The sequence below is a fragment of the Echiichthys vipera genome (assembly GCF_963691815.1).
Source record: "Echiichthys vipera genome assembly, chromosome: 7".
Taxonomy (NCBI): Eukaryota; Metazoa; Chordata; class Actinopteri; order Perciformes; family Trachinidae; genus Echiichthys; species Echiichthys vipera.
The window spans coordinates 18,556,510-18,574,636 of NC_139832.1; the positions used below are offsets into that span (position 1 = coordinate 18,556,510).

An 18,127-nucleotide genomic window follows, 5' to 3' on the forward strand; every position below is an offset into this window, starting at 1 on the left:
TTTTAATAAACTGGTCATCTGTGAGTTCTGCAATTCAACTTTTTGTCTAAATAAGGCCGTAGTGTTTAAAAGAAGAGTTAGATTGGACACTAACAAACTTCTTCCGTCAGTATGATTATGTACACATTTTAAACATGAAATGTAATTTGACCTGAAGTGATAGGTGTTGCCCACACAGCAAAACCATGAGAGAGATGATTAATGTTTATTAACTGTGCAGGTGGAGCTTATGTTGGCCATGTATCATCAGAGCATGTTGGCTGACCCCTGTTGGTTTGCATATTCTGATAATGACCACAATGTTTGCTTACTACTGCTGTCCGCCACGAGCCAACTTTCTTCATTATGCCTGTCTGACTGCTCTCTCGGACTCGAGTGCAGTCATAAATCAAATGTAATATAAGTATGTTAGTCAACATTTAAAACCAGGAAGTTTTTTAGTAAGAAGCAGCAGTGATGCCTTTATACCTAAAGAATATAAGCGACATTTCCGTTTATTTAAAGAAATATGAACATGGAAATTGAATTATTTATGATCTGTATCACAGGATACAACTCAAATAGACACACTAATAAAACATATTAGAATGGATGATTTAAACTGTATATGATAGGCCATAACCCATTCAATAGGCCTTTTTCATTTACAGTATTTTTTACTCTTTGAACATTTATAAGACTTCACATGAGGATACTCCATTAATACCCAGTAATTAGTATTATTAATGGTGTTATTACATCACCCATGAAATCACAGTGTGCCAAGCAGCAGGCATGTCTGCAGTTTAAAAAACATTAACCAGCCATGTGCTGTGTCTTATTTCTGGAAGAGAGGAGTAGTTATGTTCTGTAATAATGTATATGGGCAATTCTGAGACTACAACCACTTTCACATCCTTTGGCCGTATTTTTTAAAATACATATACTGTGTATTTGCTTATCTTATCTCTATTGTTAAATTAACAATAATACCATCTTATAATATTTATACCATCGGTCCACTATTATTTTGTCTTACTTTTTAACATCCTTAAAGACAATAATATCACTATTTTGCCCTTGTCCCACACCCAGATATACTCACTTCAACAATGAAAATAAAGTTTAAAAACATGACTTATCTGAACACTTAAAATGTGCTTTAATAAAGTAATGCTCAATCAAAAAATATTTTAGTAATCATTGTCTGACAGTTGCCAACATTACTTTTTGGACAAAATATAGCTGTCACACATTATCACTGTCATTTCGAACAATACAAGGTATTTTCATGCCTAAAAGTATTAGACACAGATATGATTGGTTGTTTTTCAGGAAGTGAACAGTGACATTGGTGTTCAATTGAAATATAAGGTATATGTGCATTTTCACATACAGCTTTTTAAATCAAGGTAAATATTGCTTAATCAGGATAAATACTTATTGTATGCCATTTCTAAACACGCTGTAACTCCATGGAAATTTGTGAGAGGATATTTTTTTCTTAGTTAAATACGTGCATTTTGTGTGCATATTTTGCTAGCAATCAAATCAAAGCTAATATGTAAAGCTACTTTTTCATGAAACACTGTAGAAACCACAGTCATTTCCACCCCACTTCCCTCTGTGTTGGAAAAAACAAGAGTGTGGTGGAAATGACATATATACATATAGCCTCTATTATTATGGAATTAAACAATTACCCTTGTAATTCTATGATATAGATTTTGAATTTTTATAAAAAAGTGTATGTTTTGAAGATGCCACCAAAGACAACAGCGAAAAGGTGTCAGGACTATAGGGACGGCTTTTGCTCAGCACCTGATGGCTGTACCTGTTTCAGTCCAGAAACAGTGATGTTTAGCCATGGAAAGAAGCTTGCCCCTCTACAAGCACATCACACTGTGACACATCACACAATATACAGGTAAGTCTGCAGCACATTCCACACATATATGAGGGGCTTATTGGTCAATGGTGTGCCGTCAATTATGACGGAGATGCGTACCCATTCATCATACAAGATGTTGATTGTTACAGCGGTGCTCTTGTCAAAACAATGAGCTGCATAGGTAACAATAGATTCAATTGGCCAGCAAAACATGACATAATCTGGTAGCAGCCCGTGAATATTTTAGGTCTTATCCCTGAGCCTGCATCAGTAACCAAACGATACAAGAGGATTGTAGTGTCAGTCTGGGAAGAAATTTGTCAAATCCTGAATTAGATTTAGGATTTGACAAATTCCACACACACACACACACACACACACACACACACACACACACACACACACACACACACACACACACACACACACACACACACACACACACACACACTCCCTTTGATATGTTTTACTTTGATTACCATTTCCTTTTCCTTTTTTTTTTAAACAATTTTTCGCTATATTTAACGGTTAATTGTTTTTTACGGTGTACATAGGTTCATTGGCAGATTAAGGTGGTCATGGGCCCCTAGGCTACTGATTGTTTGGGCCCCTCACATTATTAATCAAAAAAACCCCGCTCAGACAGAAGAAGAGTCCGCAACCTTGAAAAATTCTGTCAATTTAGGATTTCCTTTTAGTAGATATTGGTCCTGCTGTTCTTTCAGTCGTGCTTTTCTTTTTTGTGCTCTGCTATCACATTTCCTTTCTGACATTTTGCTGCTATACTGCCAAGTAACAGTAAGTGACTTATCATTTGACAACAAAACTGACCTTATGAACTCGGCCAAATGATGGCATCTGATTGGATAAATGTGTCACATATCTATCCAATCAGCGACTTCAGTTTTTTTCCCCCAGTGTAGTTAATTAAAAATAAAATAAATATAGTCTGGCCAATCAGGGGCCCCTAGGTTGCAGCTTGGGCCTGCCTGTGCATTAATCCGCCCCTGCATATTAGATTTTGTATTTTGCATCTGTTATTGATGCTTTTGTCATTTGCACTGTCCTATTTTGCTGCTGTAACACTTTAAATTTCCCCACTGTGGGGCTTATAAAAGAGTATTTGATCTTGTTTTATTATAGTGTGATAACTTTAGGAGTGGTGGGATTTACAAGCTGCACTCAAACGCTCCATGGAACGCACGCAGGCTCAGGTACTCTTCCAGCTCTGTGATTGGACGACGGACTGTCAGTTCCGAGGCATGTCTGTCAAAGTCAACCAATCCGCTTGCGTTTTGTTGGGCAGTGCACCGGTTCACCGGTCGGTTTGCAGCTGGGGAAAAAGGGGAAGCAACTGTGGCGAGGGCAGCAGCATCGGCGGCGCGGTGCTATGGACCTCAGGGACAATGTTGAGACCGGGGAGACGGAAAACCACACGGAGCTGTTCTACGTGCCGATTCCAGACGAAGCCCCGTGCAAGAGGGAGCAGGAGAAGCTGTCGGGGGTCGTCAAAAACGTCCACAGAAAACTACGCAGGAAATATAGAGAGGGTAAGTAAGCAGCCTCAGTGGGCCCCTCTGTCTCTCTGTGGCCCTGCAGCCGGGTGGCTAACGCTAAAGCTCTCAAATACTAAATCAGTTCATTCCAACTAACTAACCCCGTTAAAAACAGTGTATTATCCTCGGTAACCCTTATATCCAACGGTGTTGTTTTGAGTCTCGTTAGCTGTTATGGAGGTAGACCGCAGTGAGGGTTGCATTCAGCAAGCAAGGCCTTTAAGCTACTTAACAATAACATTAAATACACTGCCAATGCTATTACCGTTCACTTCAAGTCACTAGTGTTTACAGTGTTTCCTCTCAAAAACCATTGTGCATTAGTGTAATGGGTTACTAATAAGAGACACTTACAGAGCCTATCTGTTGGCAATGAATTACTTTCTATTGCCTTTTTATTGCCAATACATGGTTACTCTGTGGACTGAGCAAACATTTTGTCCAACTTTTACAACCAGATTAACCTTGTTTCTGACCCAGACAGCATACCCTAAATAAGTTAATACTTTTTACATCCCTTATTTCAATTGCCCCACAGATCCACTGATGCAGATTTTACACACAAGAGGCCATAGAGCTTCTGTGAGTGGATCTAAAGTCAGTTTATATGTCGAACTGCAGGAAAGGATAGGAAGGGCTGGTACTGTTAAATTAAAGGAATAGAGATTGAGCTTGACCTCTTGCCAATAGGTGGTAAGCAGGTGAATGGTCAGCCATGAAGGAGTGCACAGTATGGCTCATACAACACAATATAATTTAGATATATCGTATAGTAGAAGTTTTAGTAAATAATTTGGGGCATATTTCATTGACAAAATGACAATTGGTTGACCTATGACTGCTACATGCGATTTCCTTTGCCAATACCTGGTATGGCGGGAGGTGTGGCATTAGTGAGGGGTTTGCACATGTTTAAAGATGGTAAGGCAATCGCTCATCACTTAGAAATTCATTGTTGACACCACCTGTTGAGGCAGTGTGTATTTACTCTTTCTTTCTACTTTTTAGAGAAATGTTTCCAATGTGTTACTTTTAAATAAAGGGAATCCAAACTGTCCCTTCAAATACCACTGTAGGGCAGATCTGCTTCTATTTTTGAAATTTGAGGAAGTAAAAAAAAAGGCTAAAATAAAGTCACTACTTAATGATACTGTGTTGCTGAAATGAAATCTCTGGCAAAATGTTCACCTTGGATGTTGCTCTCGTTTACCTCTTCCGTATTCACTTAAGCCCATAACTTTTTGCAAACACAATTTGCATGACAATAACCAATCCTTCCAGATGCAAAAATCCAAAACAAAATTTGCCTTCATTCTCTCGTGTGCTTGTGTTCCACTGACTCAAATAAAATCATGGATCCTTTTTACAGCAGTAAAGTCTGTATCCGATTTCAAAATTTTGTTCAATAGCTGTCTGTCCTGAGAACAAAAACATGTCTTCTTTACTATTATGAGTCATCTGGATAAGAGAAAATTGTAAAATGGGAAGTTTGGAAAAACCCTTTCACATCCACATTGACGTGTGACATCTGAGTGTCAGTCAGGGTGCTTAGCATCTTCATTGCCTTTCTTTTGCAGCACTGACAGAGGGGTTTATTCCTGCTACGCACTTGAAGTTGAAAGTGTGTGTGTGTGTGTGTGTGTGTGTGTGTGTGTGTGTGTGTGTGTGTGTGTGTGTGTGTGTGTGTGTGTGTGTGTGTGTGTGTGTGTGTGTGTGTGTGTGTGTGTGTGTGTGTGTGTGTGTGTGTGTGTGTGTGTGTGTGTGTGTGTGTGTGTGTGTGTGTGTGTGTGTGTGTGTGTGTGTGTGTGTGTGTGTGTGTGTGTGTGTGTGTGTGTGTGTGTGTGTGTGTGTGTGTGTGTGTGTGTGTGTGTGTGTGTGTGTGTGTGTGTGTGGACACCTACTGTCACAGAGTATTTGATATGTCTGTAGACAGATTTAGTCACTAACAGGTGATTACAGATGTGTAGTTGAGATTAAAATGAGGACTAAGTTTAAATATGGGTGTGATCCAAGCAACAGGGCTGGAAGTAGGGAAGGGGCCGTCCGCTTTACGGCCCTGGCCCGATAACTGTGCAAGATTCAGGCACAAAACTTTACAGCTTTGTAGTTAAGATCAAAATGAAGGCAGAGAAAGATGGCTGTTGTCCGATCAAGGGCGCTGGAACTAGGAGGGTAGGAAGTAGGGTTTTGGTGTTACAGCAGGTGTGATCCCATCGTCAGGAGAAAATGCATAGTCCTACTGGAGTCTGTGTGGAAGGAGAACACAAAAAGTAGTTTGTAGGCTATTGAGTTTATTTGACTTTGCAAGTATAAAAACCACAAATATCATGATTGAGGTTCCCTACTGCTTGAATGTCTGGGTGGTTAGTTTCGTATGACTGCTTCTGAATCAAAAATATGCATTTGACCATTTCACTGCTCTCAAATCTTAAAGCAAACTACAGAAAGGGAAGACTCTTAACAAGACAACTTTTACTATTTTAAACCCATTCATCAAAAGGAGTTTCAGTAAAATATGTGGAATCAGTTTTGTGCTGTAGCAAATATTGCAACATTCTCTACTATCAGTAGTAAGCAATAGTAAAGAGGTCAGGTTTTGCTGTTGTTTATGTCGGATCAGTCCTGCTTCTCCACCTTAAGATCACCACATATACCAGACAGTGTTTTCAAGTCATGTTTGGAATGAATCAGAAATATTAAGAGTAAGAGATACTACTCGGTTGTTTTGTAGACTGTAACTGCACAGAGAAGGCGTCTTGCTAGCAGACCTCATGAGTGGTTAATAAGTAAAGCATGATCTGGTAGGCTTGGCATTGAATCACGGTAGTCATGCTTCTAGAGGGCTGCTGTTTACCACCACTCCTCTTGTTGTCCTTTCATTTCTGCAAATCTGATTCAGAGTTTTTTCCTTGAGGTCATGGGATTTCTCTCTTATCAGCTTGTTTGTGTATGCTGCAGGCTGCAAACTGTGAAGATGTGCTGAAGGGAATTGTTGTGGACTTTATTGTATCTATGAAATGGCTATTTGAGCATGATTTTTAGAGGAACCGTTTCACTTCCATGCTTGCAGAGACGAGTGAACATGTAGGCAATGTTGTAGTAAATGTCGCCTGAGCTTTTTTAGCAGGTTTTTTCAAAGAATCACTGACATGTTTCAGTGCTAAAGGGGACGACCAAATTTGGCAAGTAGGTTGTGAATGTTTGCTGCATGCTGTAGGTGGACATGTCAGGCTAAAAGAAGATAAAAATAGGCCTTCAGCTAAGCTTAAGCTAACTTTAAATGTCTCAGTTGATTCCTCTAAATTGTGAGGTCTGTCATTTATTTTTTTGTGTTGTTTTTGTCTTGATTCATTTTTTTTTTTTCTTAGTGGGTGACTTTGACAAGATCTGGCGCGAGCACTGTGAAGACGAGCAGACACTGAGTGAGTACGCCCTCGCCATGAAGAATCTTGCCGACAACCACTGGACTAAAAGCTACGAAGGAGAGGGACGCATTGAATGGTGTCGCAGGTACAGCTGACTTCAAATGTTTTTCAGCCAGTCCTTTAGCTAGGTTTAGACCTCATGACCGTGAAGTGTGATTTCTCTGAACAGACAGGAGCGTCAAACTCAGTTAAGTTAATGGGCCACATACAGGCCAATTTGATCTCAGTCTGCCAGAGAAGTACAAGTGCATTCTGAAACATCCATAGTTAATGAAGAATCTATTTAAAAAACAGATGATGAACTGCCTGAAAATAAATGCAATTTTAACAATTTGTCTCAGTTTTCCACTTTATTCCAGTCAGGGTGGCGCTGAATATTATATTCCTCGACCACTGAAAGATGCTGTGAACTCAAAGAGCACACAGACCTCCCATTTACCTCAATCAATTTTTCTGTCCACTTTTCTCACTTTTCTCTAACCATGTGGAATCTATAATAGCATATCCAGCATAGGGTGCCTCTCTGCGCATTTGACACATTGCAAAGTCCTCCAGTGGCCTGGATTGGACCCTTTGGCAGGCGTGTTCTGGCCCTAGGGCCGTATGTTTGTTTCTGCTGTAGGATGTGCTTTTATAACATGTAAATGTCACAGTAAAGTTTAAGCAGTTTTGATTCCACTTTCACAGTGTCTGTCAAGAATATTTTTTGGACGGCGGGATGAAAAGAATGTTAGAAAAAGATGAGAAAAGTGCCATGCTTGCCACGTGTCTGGCTGCAGCCTCTGTAAGTGCTGAACCGTACAGCACCAACCCCAGGTAAGCACACAGCTAGAGCAACTAAACTCTACCCATTACCTAGAAAAATTATGGCAGTTACTGGGCTGGATGTTACTTAACAAATAAAAAAACAATTATTACTATTATCATGATATAGGTTTGTTTTTCTTTTGTTTCTTATTAAAAACAACATATTTGCAAATTGTGTGGACCCTGTTCCTCATCAAAAGTATCTTTATATTTTTTAGCGCACCGAACATGCATATCATAGTGTAACAGTCAGAAAGTTAAACTGAAGCGATGTAATGGGCCTTTGCATGTGATGTTGTGGGGGGAAAAAATCATGTTTATTCAAATTTAAGTTGTTGTTACAAACAAAGAAGCACTGTTGAGTGCAAAAGTCACATGTTTGTTTTGACATTGATACCTCCACATTTGTGTTGTAGTTCTAGCTCTCTGCTGGGGAAAATGCGCCTTCTTGACGTGGGAAGCTGCTTCAACCCTTTCTTGAAGTTTGATGAATTTCTTACAGTTGGTATTGACATAGTGCCTGCAGTTGAGGTGTGTGGTTATTTAGTTTCTTGTTTTTTATCCTCGTTGACACAAATTAAATGCATGTGGTTTTCCTGTCTGTTGATTCTGTGCTGGCATTACAGAGCAAACTGAAATTTCTCATGCAGGGACATCAGTGTACTTTGTGAACAAATTCTGCAGAAAGTGGAACAAATAGCTAGAGAAACTACGTAGGCGGAATGACAATGACGGTTCATAAAAAAGAGAAGAAATCAGAACCATTTGAAAAATCAGAATTTCTGCCTGTTTTCTCGCCTGCAGAGTGTGTACAAGTGTGACTTCCTCAACCTTCAGCTCCAGCAGCCTGTCCAGCTGGCAAGTGACGCAGTAGAGGCCTTCCTCCGCCAGCTCCACAACCCCATTGACGCGCTTCCTGCCCAGCTTTTCCACGTGGTGGTCTTCTCGCTGCTCCTGTCCTACTTCCCCTCACCATACCAGCGCTGGATCTGCTGTAAGAAGGCCCATGAGCTGCTGGAGCTGCACGGCCTGCTGCTCATCATCACGCCCGACTCCTCCCACCAAAACCGCCATGCCCTCATGATGCGCAGCTGGCGTGTCGCAGTTGAGTCGCTTGGCTTCAAGCGCTACAAATACATTAAGTATTCCCACATGCATCTCATCGCCTTTCGTAAGGTCTGTCTGGCTACCACCAGCGACCTGGTGTCACGCAACTACCCAGAGATGCTCTACATCCCTCAGGACTTCCACTCCAATGAGGAGGAAGAGTGTGTTGACGTGCCTGTGCAGGTGCGCTCCGAGTTTGAGGATGACCAGATGGCTTGGGGCTTCACAGAGCTACCTGACACGCCCTATGATTCAGATTCTGGCGAGAGCCAGAGCAGCTCGGTGCCTGGCTTTCATGAGCTAGAAGATCCCATCCTGCTTCAGAGCTAGGCTAATTCAGCCTATAAACCCCCTCTCCCTCTCTCCCTCTCTCCCCCTCTCTTTCCCTACGTAACTGTCACCTCCCCTTCAACTGCTGCGCTGCCAAATTTAACCTGCTGCATTCTTCTCCCACTTTTCCTCCCTCTCCTTAAAACAATGCAGTTTGCACAGAGTGAAAGAGAGAAGTTTACAGATTATTTTCTCATATCCACACTCCTCTGAGAGTACACACATACACACACACATATACACATACACACACAGACACAAAGATGGATATATTTTGATAAATATCTAGCTTTTTTAAGAGTTGGGAAGTGAATGCCCTTAAGATATCTAAACTCCTCAATCCTTGATTTCAATACCATCTTCCAATCGGCTTTCAATAGCAAAAGCTTGTCTACATTCTTTCGTGTCTCTCTCTATTTGAATAAGCAAATGTGGCAGGCTGCTTAGTACAAAAGACAAATACAGTAATACCAGCAGTCTGACAGGAGTTTGGTTGCACTGGAGAGACTGAGATGGAACGACTGGACTGGTACGCTTGCTTCTATCAGAGTCATGCAGCTAGACTTTCAGAAAATTCTTGATGTGCATTTAGTTTTCCAAGACAAAAAAAAAGTTAATTGTTTTGAAATATATATTCTCAACAGTCAAACATTGGTGTCGTCCAGTGTAAAGTGTGGCAATGCCATTTTAACTTGGCATTCTGAATGATTTGTGTATCTTTTACAAGAAAGTGGTATTTGTAGCATTTTAAACATTTTCAAAACCATACGGTAGGATTATTACTAGGTTTACTAATGTGAAACTGTAACTGTGTTTACTCATTGTGTAACAACGTACGAGTGTTTCAAAGTAGATATTAGACTTTTTTTCCTCCTCATTGTCCTCACAAATATTAAGACTGAATTATCTCCTGTTAGATTTCCAATATATTTTTGTTCTCTAGCAGAGAAATAGTACAAAACTGCAAGTCGGTAACACATATCAGATGGACTTTAAAGCACCATTATCCTTTGAAACTATTTTGTAACTGATGTGAAATTACAGTAAGGCTGCATTCACACCAACTCAGGCGTTATGGCAAAAACACCAATCCTCCCGTGCATTTGAATGTGTGCAGTGCGTTTAGGCTGCGGCAGTGGGGACCGTAGGGTACGACGGGGAAAAACGCAGCAGCCTTGCAGCAAAAAGTTAAAAAAAGAGTCATCTTTTTTGGAGAAAATAAACCCAACATCATGCTGCAGCCGCCAATCACATAACCGACGATTCATGACACTTCCACACTGCCGCACAACCCTGCTCTAATCTGAAACAAAATGCGTGATTTGGTGTGAATGCAACCTAACTACTCTGCCTCCCAAAAGATCCAGATCTGAGCTCCTCACAGAAAATTCACTTGAACAGAAGAGATTTGCACTAATATGCTGTTTTGTGATACAGAACCTCTGAACCAGATGAGAAACGGTAGATTTTAGCAATAGTAGATGCTGTGTCTGACGAGGGAGGTTTTAGCTAAAGACACTACCCATTGAAATGATGGTTAATAATGTTACACATTAGCGTGTGTTCCTGCCTGTCCCTGAACGGGCTAAATGTGTGGGTGTTGATGGGTTTGTCAGTGTGAATGAAAGAATGAATTTACATTGATGTGTTATTGTCAGTGGCACTTTATCATTGATCCCAAAGGGTGTCACAAAATGCAATTATTTTCCTATGATGACAATTTTACAACCAATATGATGGGCCCATTAGATAATACCAGTAAGTCTAAGGTGCCTTCTTTGTTCACATTATTGTATGTTGCAAGCAGACTTTCATGCCCCTGGAGAAAATGAAATTCATACCTTTTAACAAAAAGATATCAAGCTTCTTAGGCCTAACAGTACATACTAGGTGTCCAGTTCACCTTTGTCATACTAATGGATAACAAGAATCATTTCTAGTGTTGATATAAAGCACTGTGTTGTTGCCATTTCCATATTATTTTCCACTTAATGCGCATCCCTGTCTGCTGATATCTTCTCTGTTAAAACAGAAAAACAAACATTTCACAGTACCGCACATATTCAGACTTTGAAGTTTTGTGATTTATAGGTGCATTTGTCTTCCAGTGTTTCTTTTGGCCCATTTGCATGAGTTGTTTCATCATCATTATCAACATTTTCAACAATGCAGAACAATGTGTGCTTCTAGTATGGTTGTATTACTCTTTTATAAATGAATGTAAAATATAAGGTGTCTGTGGAGTTTTTTGTGCGTATTGCACCTTTTTACTTTTGAACATTCGAAATACTGCTCTGTGTTTATGAAGATATGAAGAGGCAGTTGTAACTCGGGAGATCAAGCAGGTTGTTGATTGACAGGTCTTTAGATACACAGTCAATATTTGCCAACATGAGGAGCAGCACAAAGCAGGGACCTGTATCAGGCCTTACCTCTTTTTACTTCATTATATGTACAGTATGTGTTGAAACTTACAGAAGATTTCAAGATACAGAAACTAGAAATAAAATGTGAAAAAATACAGATATATAGAGAAAGTTTTACACACTATTTTATTGCATTTGGGAGACTTTAACTGTAACTCCTCAATTCCTGGCTATTGCCCCCCTATCCTTTTCTTATATTTTAAACACAGTGCTTAATTGGGCAATGTTGACTAAAGTGCTGCAGGAACAACTTTGAGTTAGAGTTGCCCCCTCAAATCTAGAAAATGAACAGAAATACAGAGCTGGTCCCAGTTGGTTAGTTAAAACACAAACATTATTCAATCTTAAAGTTTACTCTCGACCCTTTGAAAAAAAAAAGATCTTAACTCAAGTTCCATGAGCGATGAGACTGAAAGCTCTGGAAAAAGAAACTATGCTCAAAACTTATCCTTGAGTTAAAATCATTTCAGTTAAGGGTATTTTTTTTAAACGTGTATTGAATCAAGTTTTATATGGATTTCTAAAATGGTGTATTTGTGAAATCAGGTATGCTGCTATATAAACCAAATATAAACAATATATCAGCCAAACTAACTTGATCTGATTTGATTTAAATTATTTCGAACAGGTAACAAATAAAACAGAGGTCATGCAGAAAAATATTAATACACAACTTAGAAGCATAGAGATACATGAATAACATATTTGTATTTTTTCTTTTGACATCTCACCCCTTCTAGGGTAACAGCTTCCTCGGTTATATATATAATTTTTAATTATTATTATTATTATTATTTCTTTAATATTGTTATATTTCCGACCTCAACCATTTAAAAAAAACTGAACTTAACAAGTGGCAAAATGCATTTAATTCTCATATAGTCCCATCATATTTACATATATATATATATATATATATATATATATATATATATGTATATATATATATATATATGTATATATATATGTATATATATATACATATATATATATATACATATACATATATATATATATATAATATTTTGTTGCTTATTAGTTACATTTAAAATCTTGTTGAATCATTTTAATATACTCATAGGGCTATTAACGTTTGGTAAAGCAGTTTTGACCCTTAGGACTTGCCGTAGTCGAAGCCAACGTCATGGCGCCTGTTAACTCAACCGACTCCTAAAAACTTTTGACGTTAGAAACTTTTCCAACGGATATGCCTTTCATACTGTTGACATCTGGTTTCAGGGCGCTGCGTCTTCGACCTTTGCAACCCGTATCGGACATCAGATGATAAGAACACAAACAGGCGACTGTCAAGATGTAAATGTTTCTTCCTGTTTACTTTGACCGGTCCAAAGATGCTCCGCTACTCAGTTAGCTAGTTAGCTAAACCAAAGATTCTGTAAAACGTATCCGGATAAACTCCGTTTTGTGATGTCATAACGGACAACAAACCGACTCTAACTCAGCAAAGTGCCTGTTTTTTGTTTGGTGTAGTTAGTGGTTCGTATCAAAATGTGTCGTTTTCTCCGCTACTGTGTCAGCCACTGCCTTCACGCAGCGATGACCCGGCTGGAGGAGGTCAACGGAGAGGTGAGCATGTGGTCCTCTGTCCGGTGGCTGGGCTACCTGTCCGGGCTCAACCTGTTGCTCGCCCTGTGTTTGGGGCTCTATGCCCGATGGGAGACAAGCTCGGAGACCACTCTTCTTGTCATTTTCGTTTTGGCTCTGCTTGTCCTCGGAATAGCAAGTGTAGTTTACTACTACTGCAGCATGGAGAGGGTCAGCCTCGGTCTCCTCCATCTGTGGTTCGGGTTTCTGCTGGGACTGCAGTGCTTCTTCAGCAGTCCCGCCCTGGAGAGCAACGTGAAGGAACAGGCGGCCAACTACCTGCTGCTGGCCAGCGTGACACTGAGGACGCTGTGGGCGCTGCTGGAGAGGCTGTTGGGATGCACCAAGTACCGTCCTGCCTTCCTCACCTCCGCTGAGCGGTTGGAGCTGGTGGGCTTTGCCGCCGCCAGCACAGCACTGCTCATCCAGAAGTCCCTAAGCATGATGGTGCTGGTGGTGGCGCTGGCCACGGTCATGATTGCCCTCCGGATGAAGGCGCTCCTGGCTCTCCCCAACTTGGCGTGCTTCGCTGTCATCACCGCCGTGCTGTTCTTCAAGTCTTTGCACATTACCATCAACCCTTTCGCCCTGGCCTGCTTCTTCAGCCAGCTCATCTGCGACCCCCTGCTGGACGTATACTTCAGTGGTCTCTCTGTGACCGAACGGTGGCAGCCCTTCCTGGTGTGGCGGGGCCTGTGGCGCCGGCTCTCCCTCCTGCCTCTGTTAGTGGTGGAGGTGACCTTCATCGTTCTGGCAGCTCGGAAGCTGCAAGACCTGGACCAGTGGTACCTGACCATCCCAGGCTTTGTGTTGTGTGTGCTCTTCTGGGCCATCTGCCACATGGTGTTTGTCATCACAGTGTGGGGCTTTCACACCAAGCTCAGTGAATGCCAGAGGCTCTGCTTGTCCCAAGGGTCAGGTGTCAGCGGCCTGGACAAGGTCATGGCCTCGAAGGGCATGAGACATTTCTGCCTCATCTCCGAACGCCTGGTGCTCTTCTCGCTGGTGTCGACTGTTGCTGTTGCTGCTCTTTGTTGGCAGGTAGGGGCATCCACAACATATATCTACTTTTATAGAGCGATACAAGATCAGCTGAATAGCACAGGGCTCTATTCATATAATGTGCCACAAATTTGGAACTATTGTGAGCACAAAAACAGATTTACAACACTGAGTATGTACCAGCAGTTAATCATCTGGAGGCAAATTGCACATCCATGAATTCTTTGAAGTTGCTGGGTGACAATATTCTGCACAACAGGGCTAAAACAGTACATGAACACTGCTATTTATTTCCCAGTTCTTATTTTATTCTACATGGACAAAATATTTCGACCTCTGAGAAAAAAACAAACACATTTGTCACGTCTTTATGTCCAGTAGAATTCAAGAGCAACAATGTGTTTATTTCTTCTTTGCTCTCTTAGACCAGCAGCACCCAACCTTTTTGGCTCGCTGTGATCCCTTAAAATGAGGGTAGAATCGGGACCCCTTCCTCATTGCTAGTTGATCAAATCTGTGATTTTCCATCAATTCAAATAAAAAAAAGTTAAGATTTGATAAAGTTCAGGAAAGTAAATTTAATTTTACATTGCAGAAATGGATGTTTCCTGTTTTACATCTTGTCCCGAGCCCCCGGTGGCGAACCACAGGTTTGGACTATGGGACAGTCTGAGAAGATTTATTATATTCTGCTACAATGTTGCAGAATTTATACAGATCCAGATTAATGTTAGAGTTTCTTCCACAGTATTGTCCTTCACAGGTCCCAATCTTGTTAGTGGAGTGTACAGTATGCCAATATTTAATTGACTCACGGCTCTGCTCTGCTCTGCAGGCCCCCAGCAGTATCTTTGTGAGCATGTTCCTGCTAGTCCTGCCTCTGGAGTCTCTGTTCCATGGGCTTTTCCATGAGCTCGGCAACAGCCTGGGAGGAACCTGTGTGGGCTACGCAGTGGTCATCCCCACCAACTACTGCAGGTAGTGTGTAATGCATACCTGCTGAGAGTAGGAAGCAATTGCCAGCGAGATATAGATACTGTATGGCCTTACCAGTCTATTAGTCAATAAAAAAATGATGGCAGTTCTAAGAGGTAAATATTAAAACATTTTGTGTATTATTCCTGATATTGTTTCAAGTGCCTCTTGTCACAAAACTGTGGCATATATTCTGTGCTTCTTCACCACAGTGTTCAAGTTTAAAAGGTAATCTATAATTAACATTTTGTAGGCAGACAACTGCTACATTCCTGCAATATGTGCTGAATAAAACCAACGAGTTGTGAGTCATTGTGTATTCATGAAGTTGTCTTTGACTCATTTGACGTCCCCTGACCTGAATGACTGATCTAAATAGACATAATCCAGTGACTTTTCTCCTCTGTTTTATTTTTGTCTGCCTTGCAGTCCTGACGGCCAGCCCATGCTGCTGCCTCCAGACCAGGTTCAGGAGCTGAACAGGCGCTCTACAGGCATGTTGAACAGCGTTCAGCGCTTCTTCGCCCACCACCTGATTGAGACTTTTGGCTGCGACTATTCCAGCAGCGGGGTGACACAGGAGGCTTTGCAGGCCAAGATCAAATCCTTTATGGAGCTTCGCACAGTAGACGGGCCTCGCCATGACACCTATGTGATCTTCTACAGCGGTCACAGTCACCGCTCTGGAGAGTGGGTGCTGGCAGGTGAGAGGGGGCTCTGGCAGTTGAGAGGGGCATCAGGTTGAAGCAGTTGTGATTAGTAAGGGTTGATTAATTGATCATTGTAATAGTAACATAAATGCAAGTTAGTTTGCACAATTAATTGTAGAATAGTTATTATCATAATTTGGGCTTTCAGAGGTTAATGATTAGGTGCAATATTGTTGCTTTGCATGTAGAGGAGCTCTGTATTTTCACTGAAAATGTTTTTCTCTTTTTCGGGTTGCATGCTGTGATGGCATCATATTTGAATAACTTAATGGGTTATTTAGTCACTGGTTTTCCTTTTTTTTTTTTACAGAATCTTACATTCCTCATACATATGTTTCTGTATGATCTTTAATCAGCTGTTTTCTATGCTCATCGCCAGGAGGAGACACCCTTCACCTGAATCAGATCTTGGAGTGGTGGAGGGAGAAGAACGGCGGCTTCTGCTCACGCCTCATCTTGGTGCTCGACTGTGACAACTCCTTGCCGTGGGTAAAGGAGGTAAAGAAGGTGGAGGGTCTGTATGTGGCCGTGCAGGGAGCGACACTTGCTCGAGTGACAGATATCGAGCTGCAGGACCCCCCGCAGCTCGGAGACTTTACCTCTCAGTGGGTGGAGTACAACTGCAACTCAAACAGCAACATCCAGTGGTCTGAGAGGGGCAGGCCAGTTTCTGCCGCCTACGGCATCTCCAAATACTGGAGCGACTACACACTGCACCTGCCGACAGGAAGTGATGTTACTAACCACTGGCGCATGTACTTCCCCCGGATGACCTACCCAGTTGTCCAGTTGGCGCTGTGGTGCGGCGGTCTGAATGTGCTGTGGCTCTGTAGCATCTTCCTGCGATGTCTTAAGAGGGTTAAACTGAACTGGTTTCCACCAGCGATATTGGACACTGGCCAAGGCTTCAAACTGGTCAGATCATAGAAATATGAACAAATATATTCAGAATATTTTCTAAAGTCAACGAGTTTCTTGAACCCTGGATTTAGGCAGCTATTGGATTGTTAACATGCCGCTAACTAGAATCCTGTAAGTTACTGACTGGACAGTCTTTTTTAGTAGCAGTTTTTATATTCTTTGCAAAACTTTCTATTACTGTGTGTTTTTACCTTTGATTTAGAGATCTTAACACTCCTTTCAAACAAATATGTCAGTGTGTGGGATGAGACTGAGCACATTGAATCTACTTTGCACATTTTTGCATCCTATCTACTGATCTGATTCCACCTTGATTTTAAGAACATTTGTGCCCTTTCACTAAAAAATCGCCAAAGAACAACCAGCGTCAATAGGCTGATTTTCTTTTTACTTTTAACCAAAGTGACCTTGGTACAATTTCAGAGAAAGATCTCAGGCATAAATCACGAGCAGCATTTCAGCTAGAGCATTTTCTACAGTAATATTTTGTATTTTGATTGTGAAATGATTCCTTTTACACCCGTGTGTACTACACTATGCATTTTATGCTCCAAGCTTTGAGTATATTCAACGCACTGCTTTGTGACTGTTCTAACCGCATTTTGTAAAGCTTTTCGGGAGGATTTTAAATGCTCTCCAGCTGCTTCAGGGAGTCCAGAAAGAGTTTAAAACTGTACTGAGGAATGCACTGCACACAGAGATGTGTGCATATTACAGTATTTATGTCATGATAAACCCCAGGAATGAAACGCATCACACAAGATCCATTTTCTTCCTGGAGTTTATCACAGTTTACTCGGCTATGCAAGATTATTCAGGTTAAAGGTGGGTGAAACTATGCAATAAAGGAGAAGTGGGACTTCACTGCTTAAATCATGATTTTAATGGGCTCTTCACTGGATACAATCAGCCATAAACTAAACCAAACAGGTAGTTTCATGTGTCACTAGAAGACACATCTATGTAATATTCCCTTCATAAAAATGACGTGGTCTGCATTTGAGTAACAACCCAAAATAGTTACTTTACAGGAAACTTTCCTTGAAAATTTAGTAATTTACTGACCTGTAAAATCAGAATTTAAAATATATATATTTAAGAAAGATAAATTGACGTGACTCTGATTATTGCTATTGGTATATTATGTGAACGAAATAGAGCCAAAGTGTCTGCTACTCAATTTCAAAGGAGTGCCATGACAATCTCATCTGATAAATGTACTCGTTCAACCGGTTGGCCTCATGAATGGAATATTTGTTTGAATGGTTACAGAAAATGTACACCAACCAACTTATCCAGCATAGATACAGCTTCTGTTAGTAACTGGACTAAGAATTCATTGCATATTATATGAAGTACTTTAAAATTAAAACTTGTACTTGTCTTGTTAAAA

At 40.9% G+C, this 18,127-nt stretch overlaps 2 protein-coding genes across 2 annotated transcripts; both read left to right on the top strand.

Moving 5' to 3' along the window:
* Positions 1 to 3,230: 3,230 nt before the first annotated feature.
* On the top strand, positions 3,231 to 11,220 carry samtor (S-adenosylmethionine sensor upstream of mTORC1). Its single transcript, XM_083916682.1, has 5 exons — positions 3,231 to 3,420; positions 6,795 to 6,936; positions 7,539 to 7,667; positions 8,075 to 8,189; positions 8,463 to 11,220. The coding sequence occupies exons 1-5, from the start codon at positions 3,261 to 3,263 to the stop codon at positions 9,093 to 9,095; spliced, it is 1,179 nt and encodes a 392-aa protein (XP_083772808.1). The 5' UTR covers positions 3,231 to 3,260; the 3' UTR covers positions 9,096 to 11,220.
* A 1,459-nt stretch (positions 11,221 to 12,679) lies between these two features.
* On the top strand, positions 12,680 to 17,560 carry tmem168b (transmembrane protein 168b). The gene is made up of 4 exons (XM_083917116.1): positions 12,680 to 14,167; positions 14,964 to 15,106; positions 15,533 to 15,807; positions 16,193 to 17,560. Exons 1-4 carry the CDS (start codon positions 13,031 to 13,033, stop codon positions 16,738 to 16,740), a joined length of 2,103 nt encoding a protein of 700 aa, XP_083773242.1. The 5' UTR covers positions 12,680 to 13,030; the 3' UTR covers positions 16,741 to 17,560.
* The last annotated feature ends 567 nt before the right edge of the window (positions 17,561 to 18,127 follow it).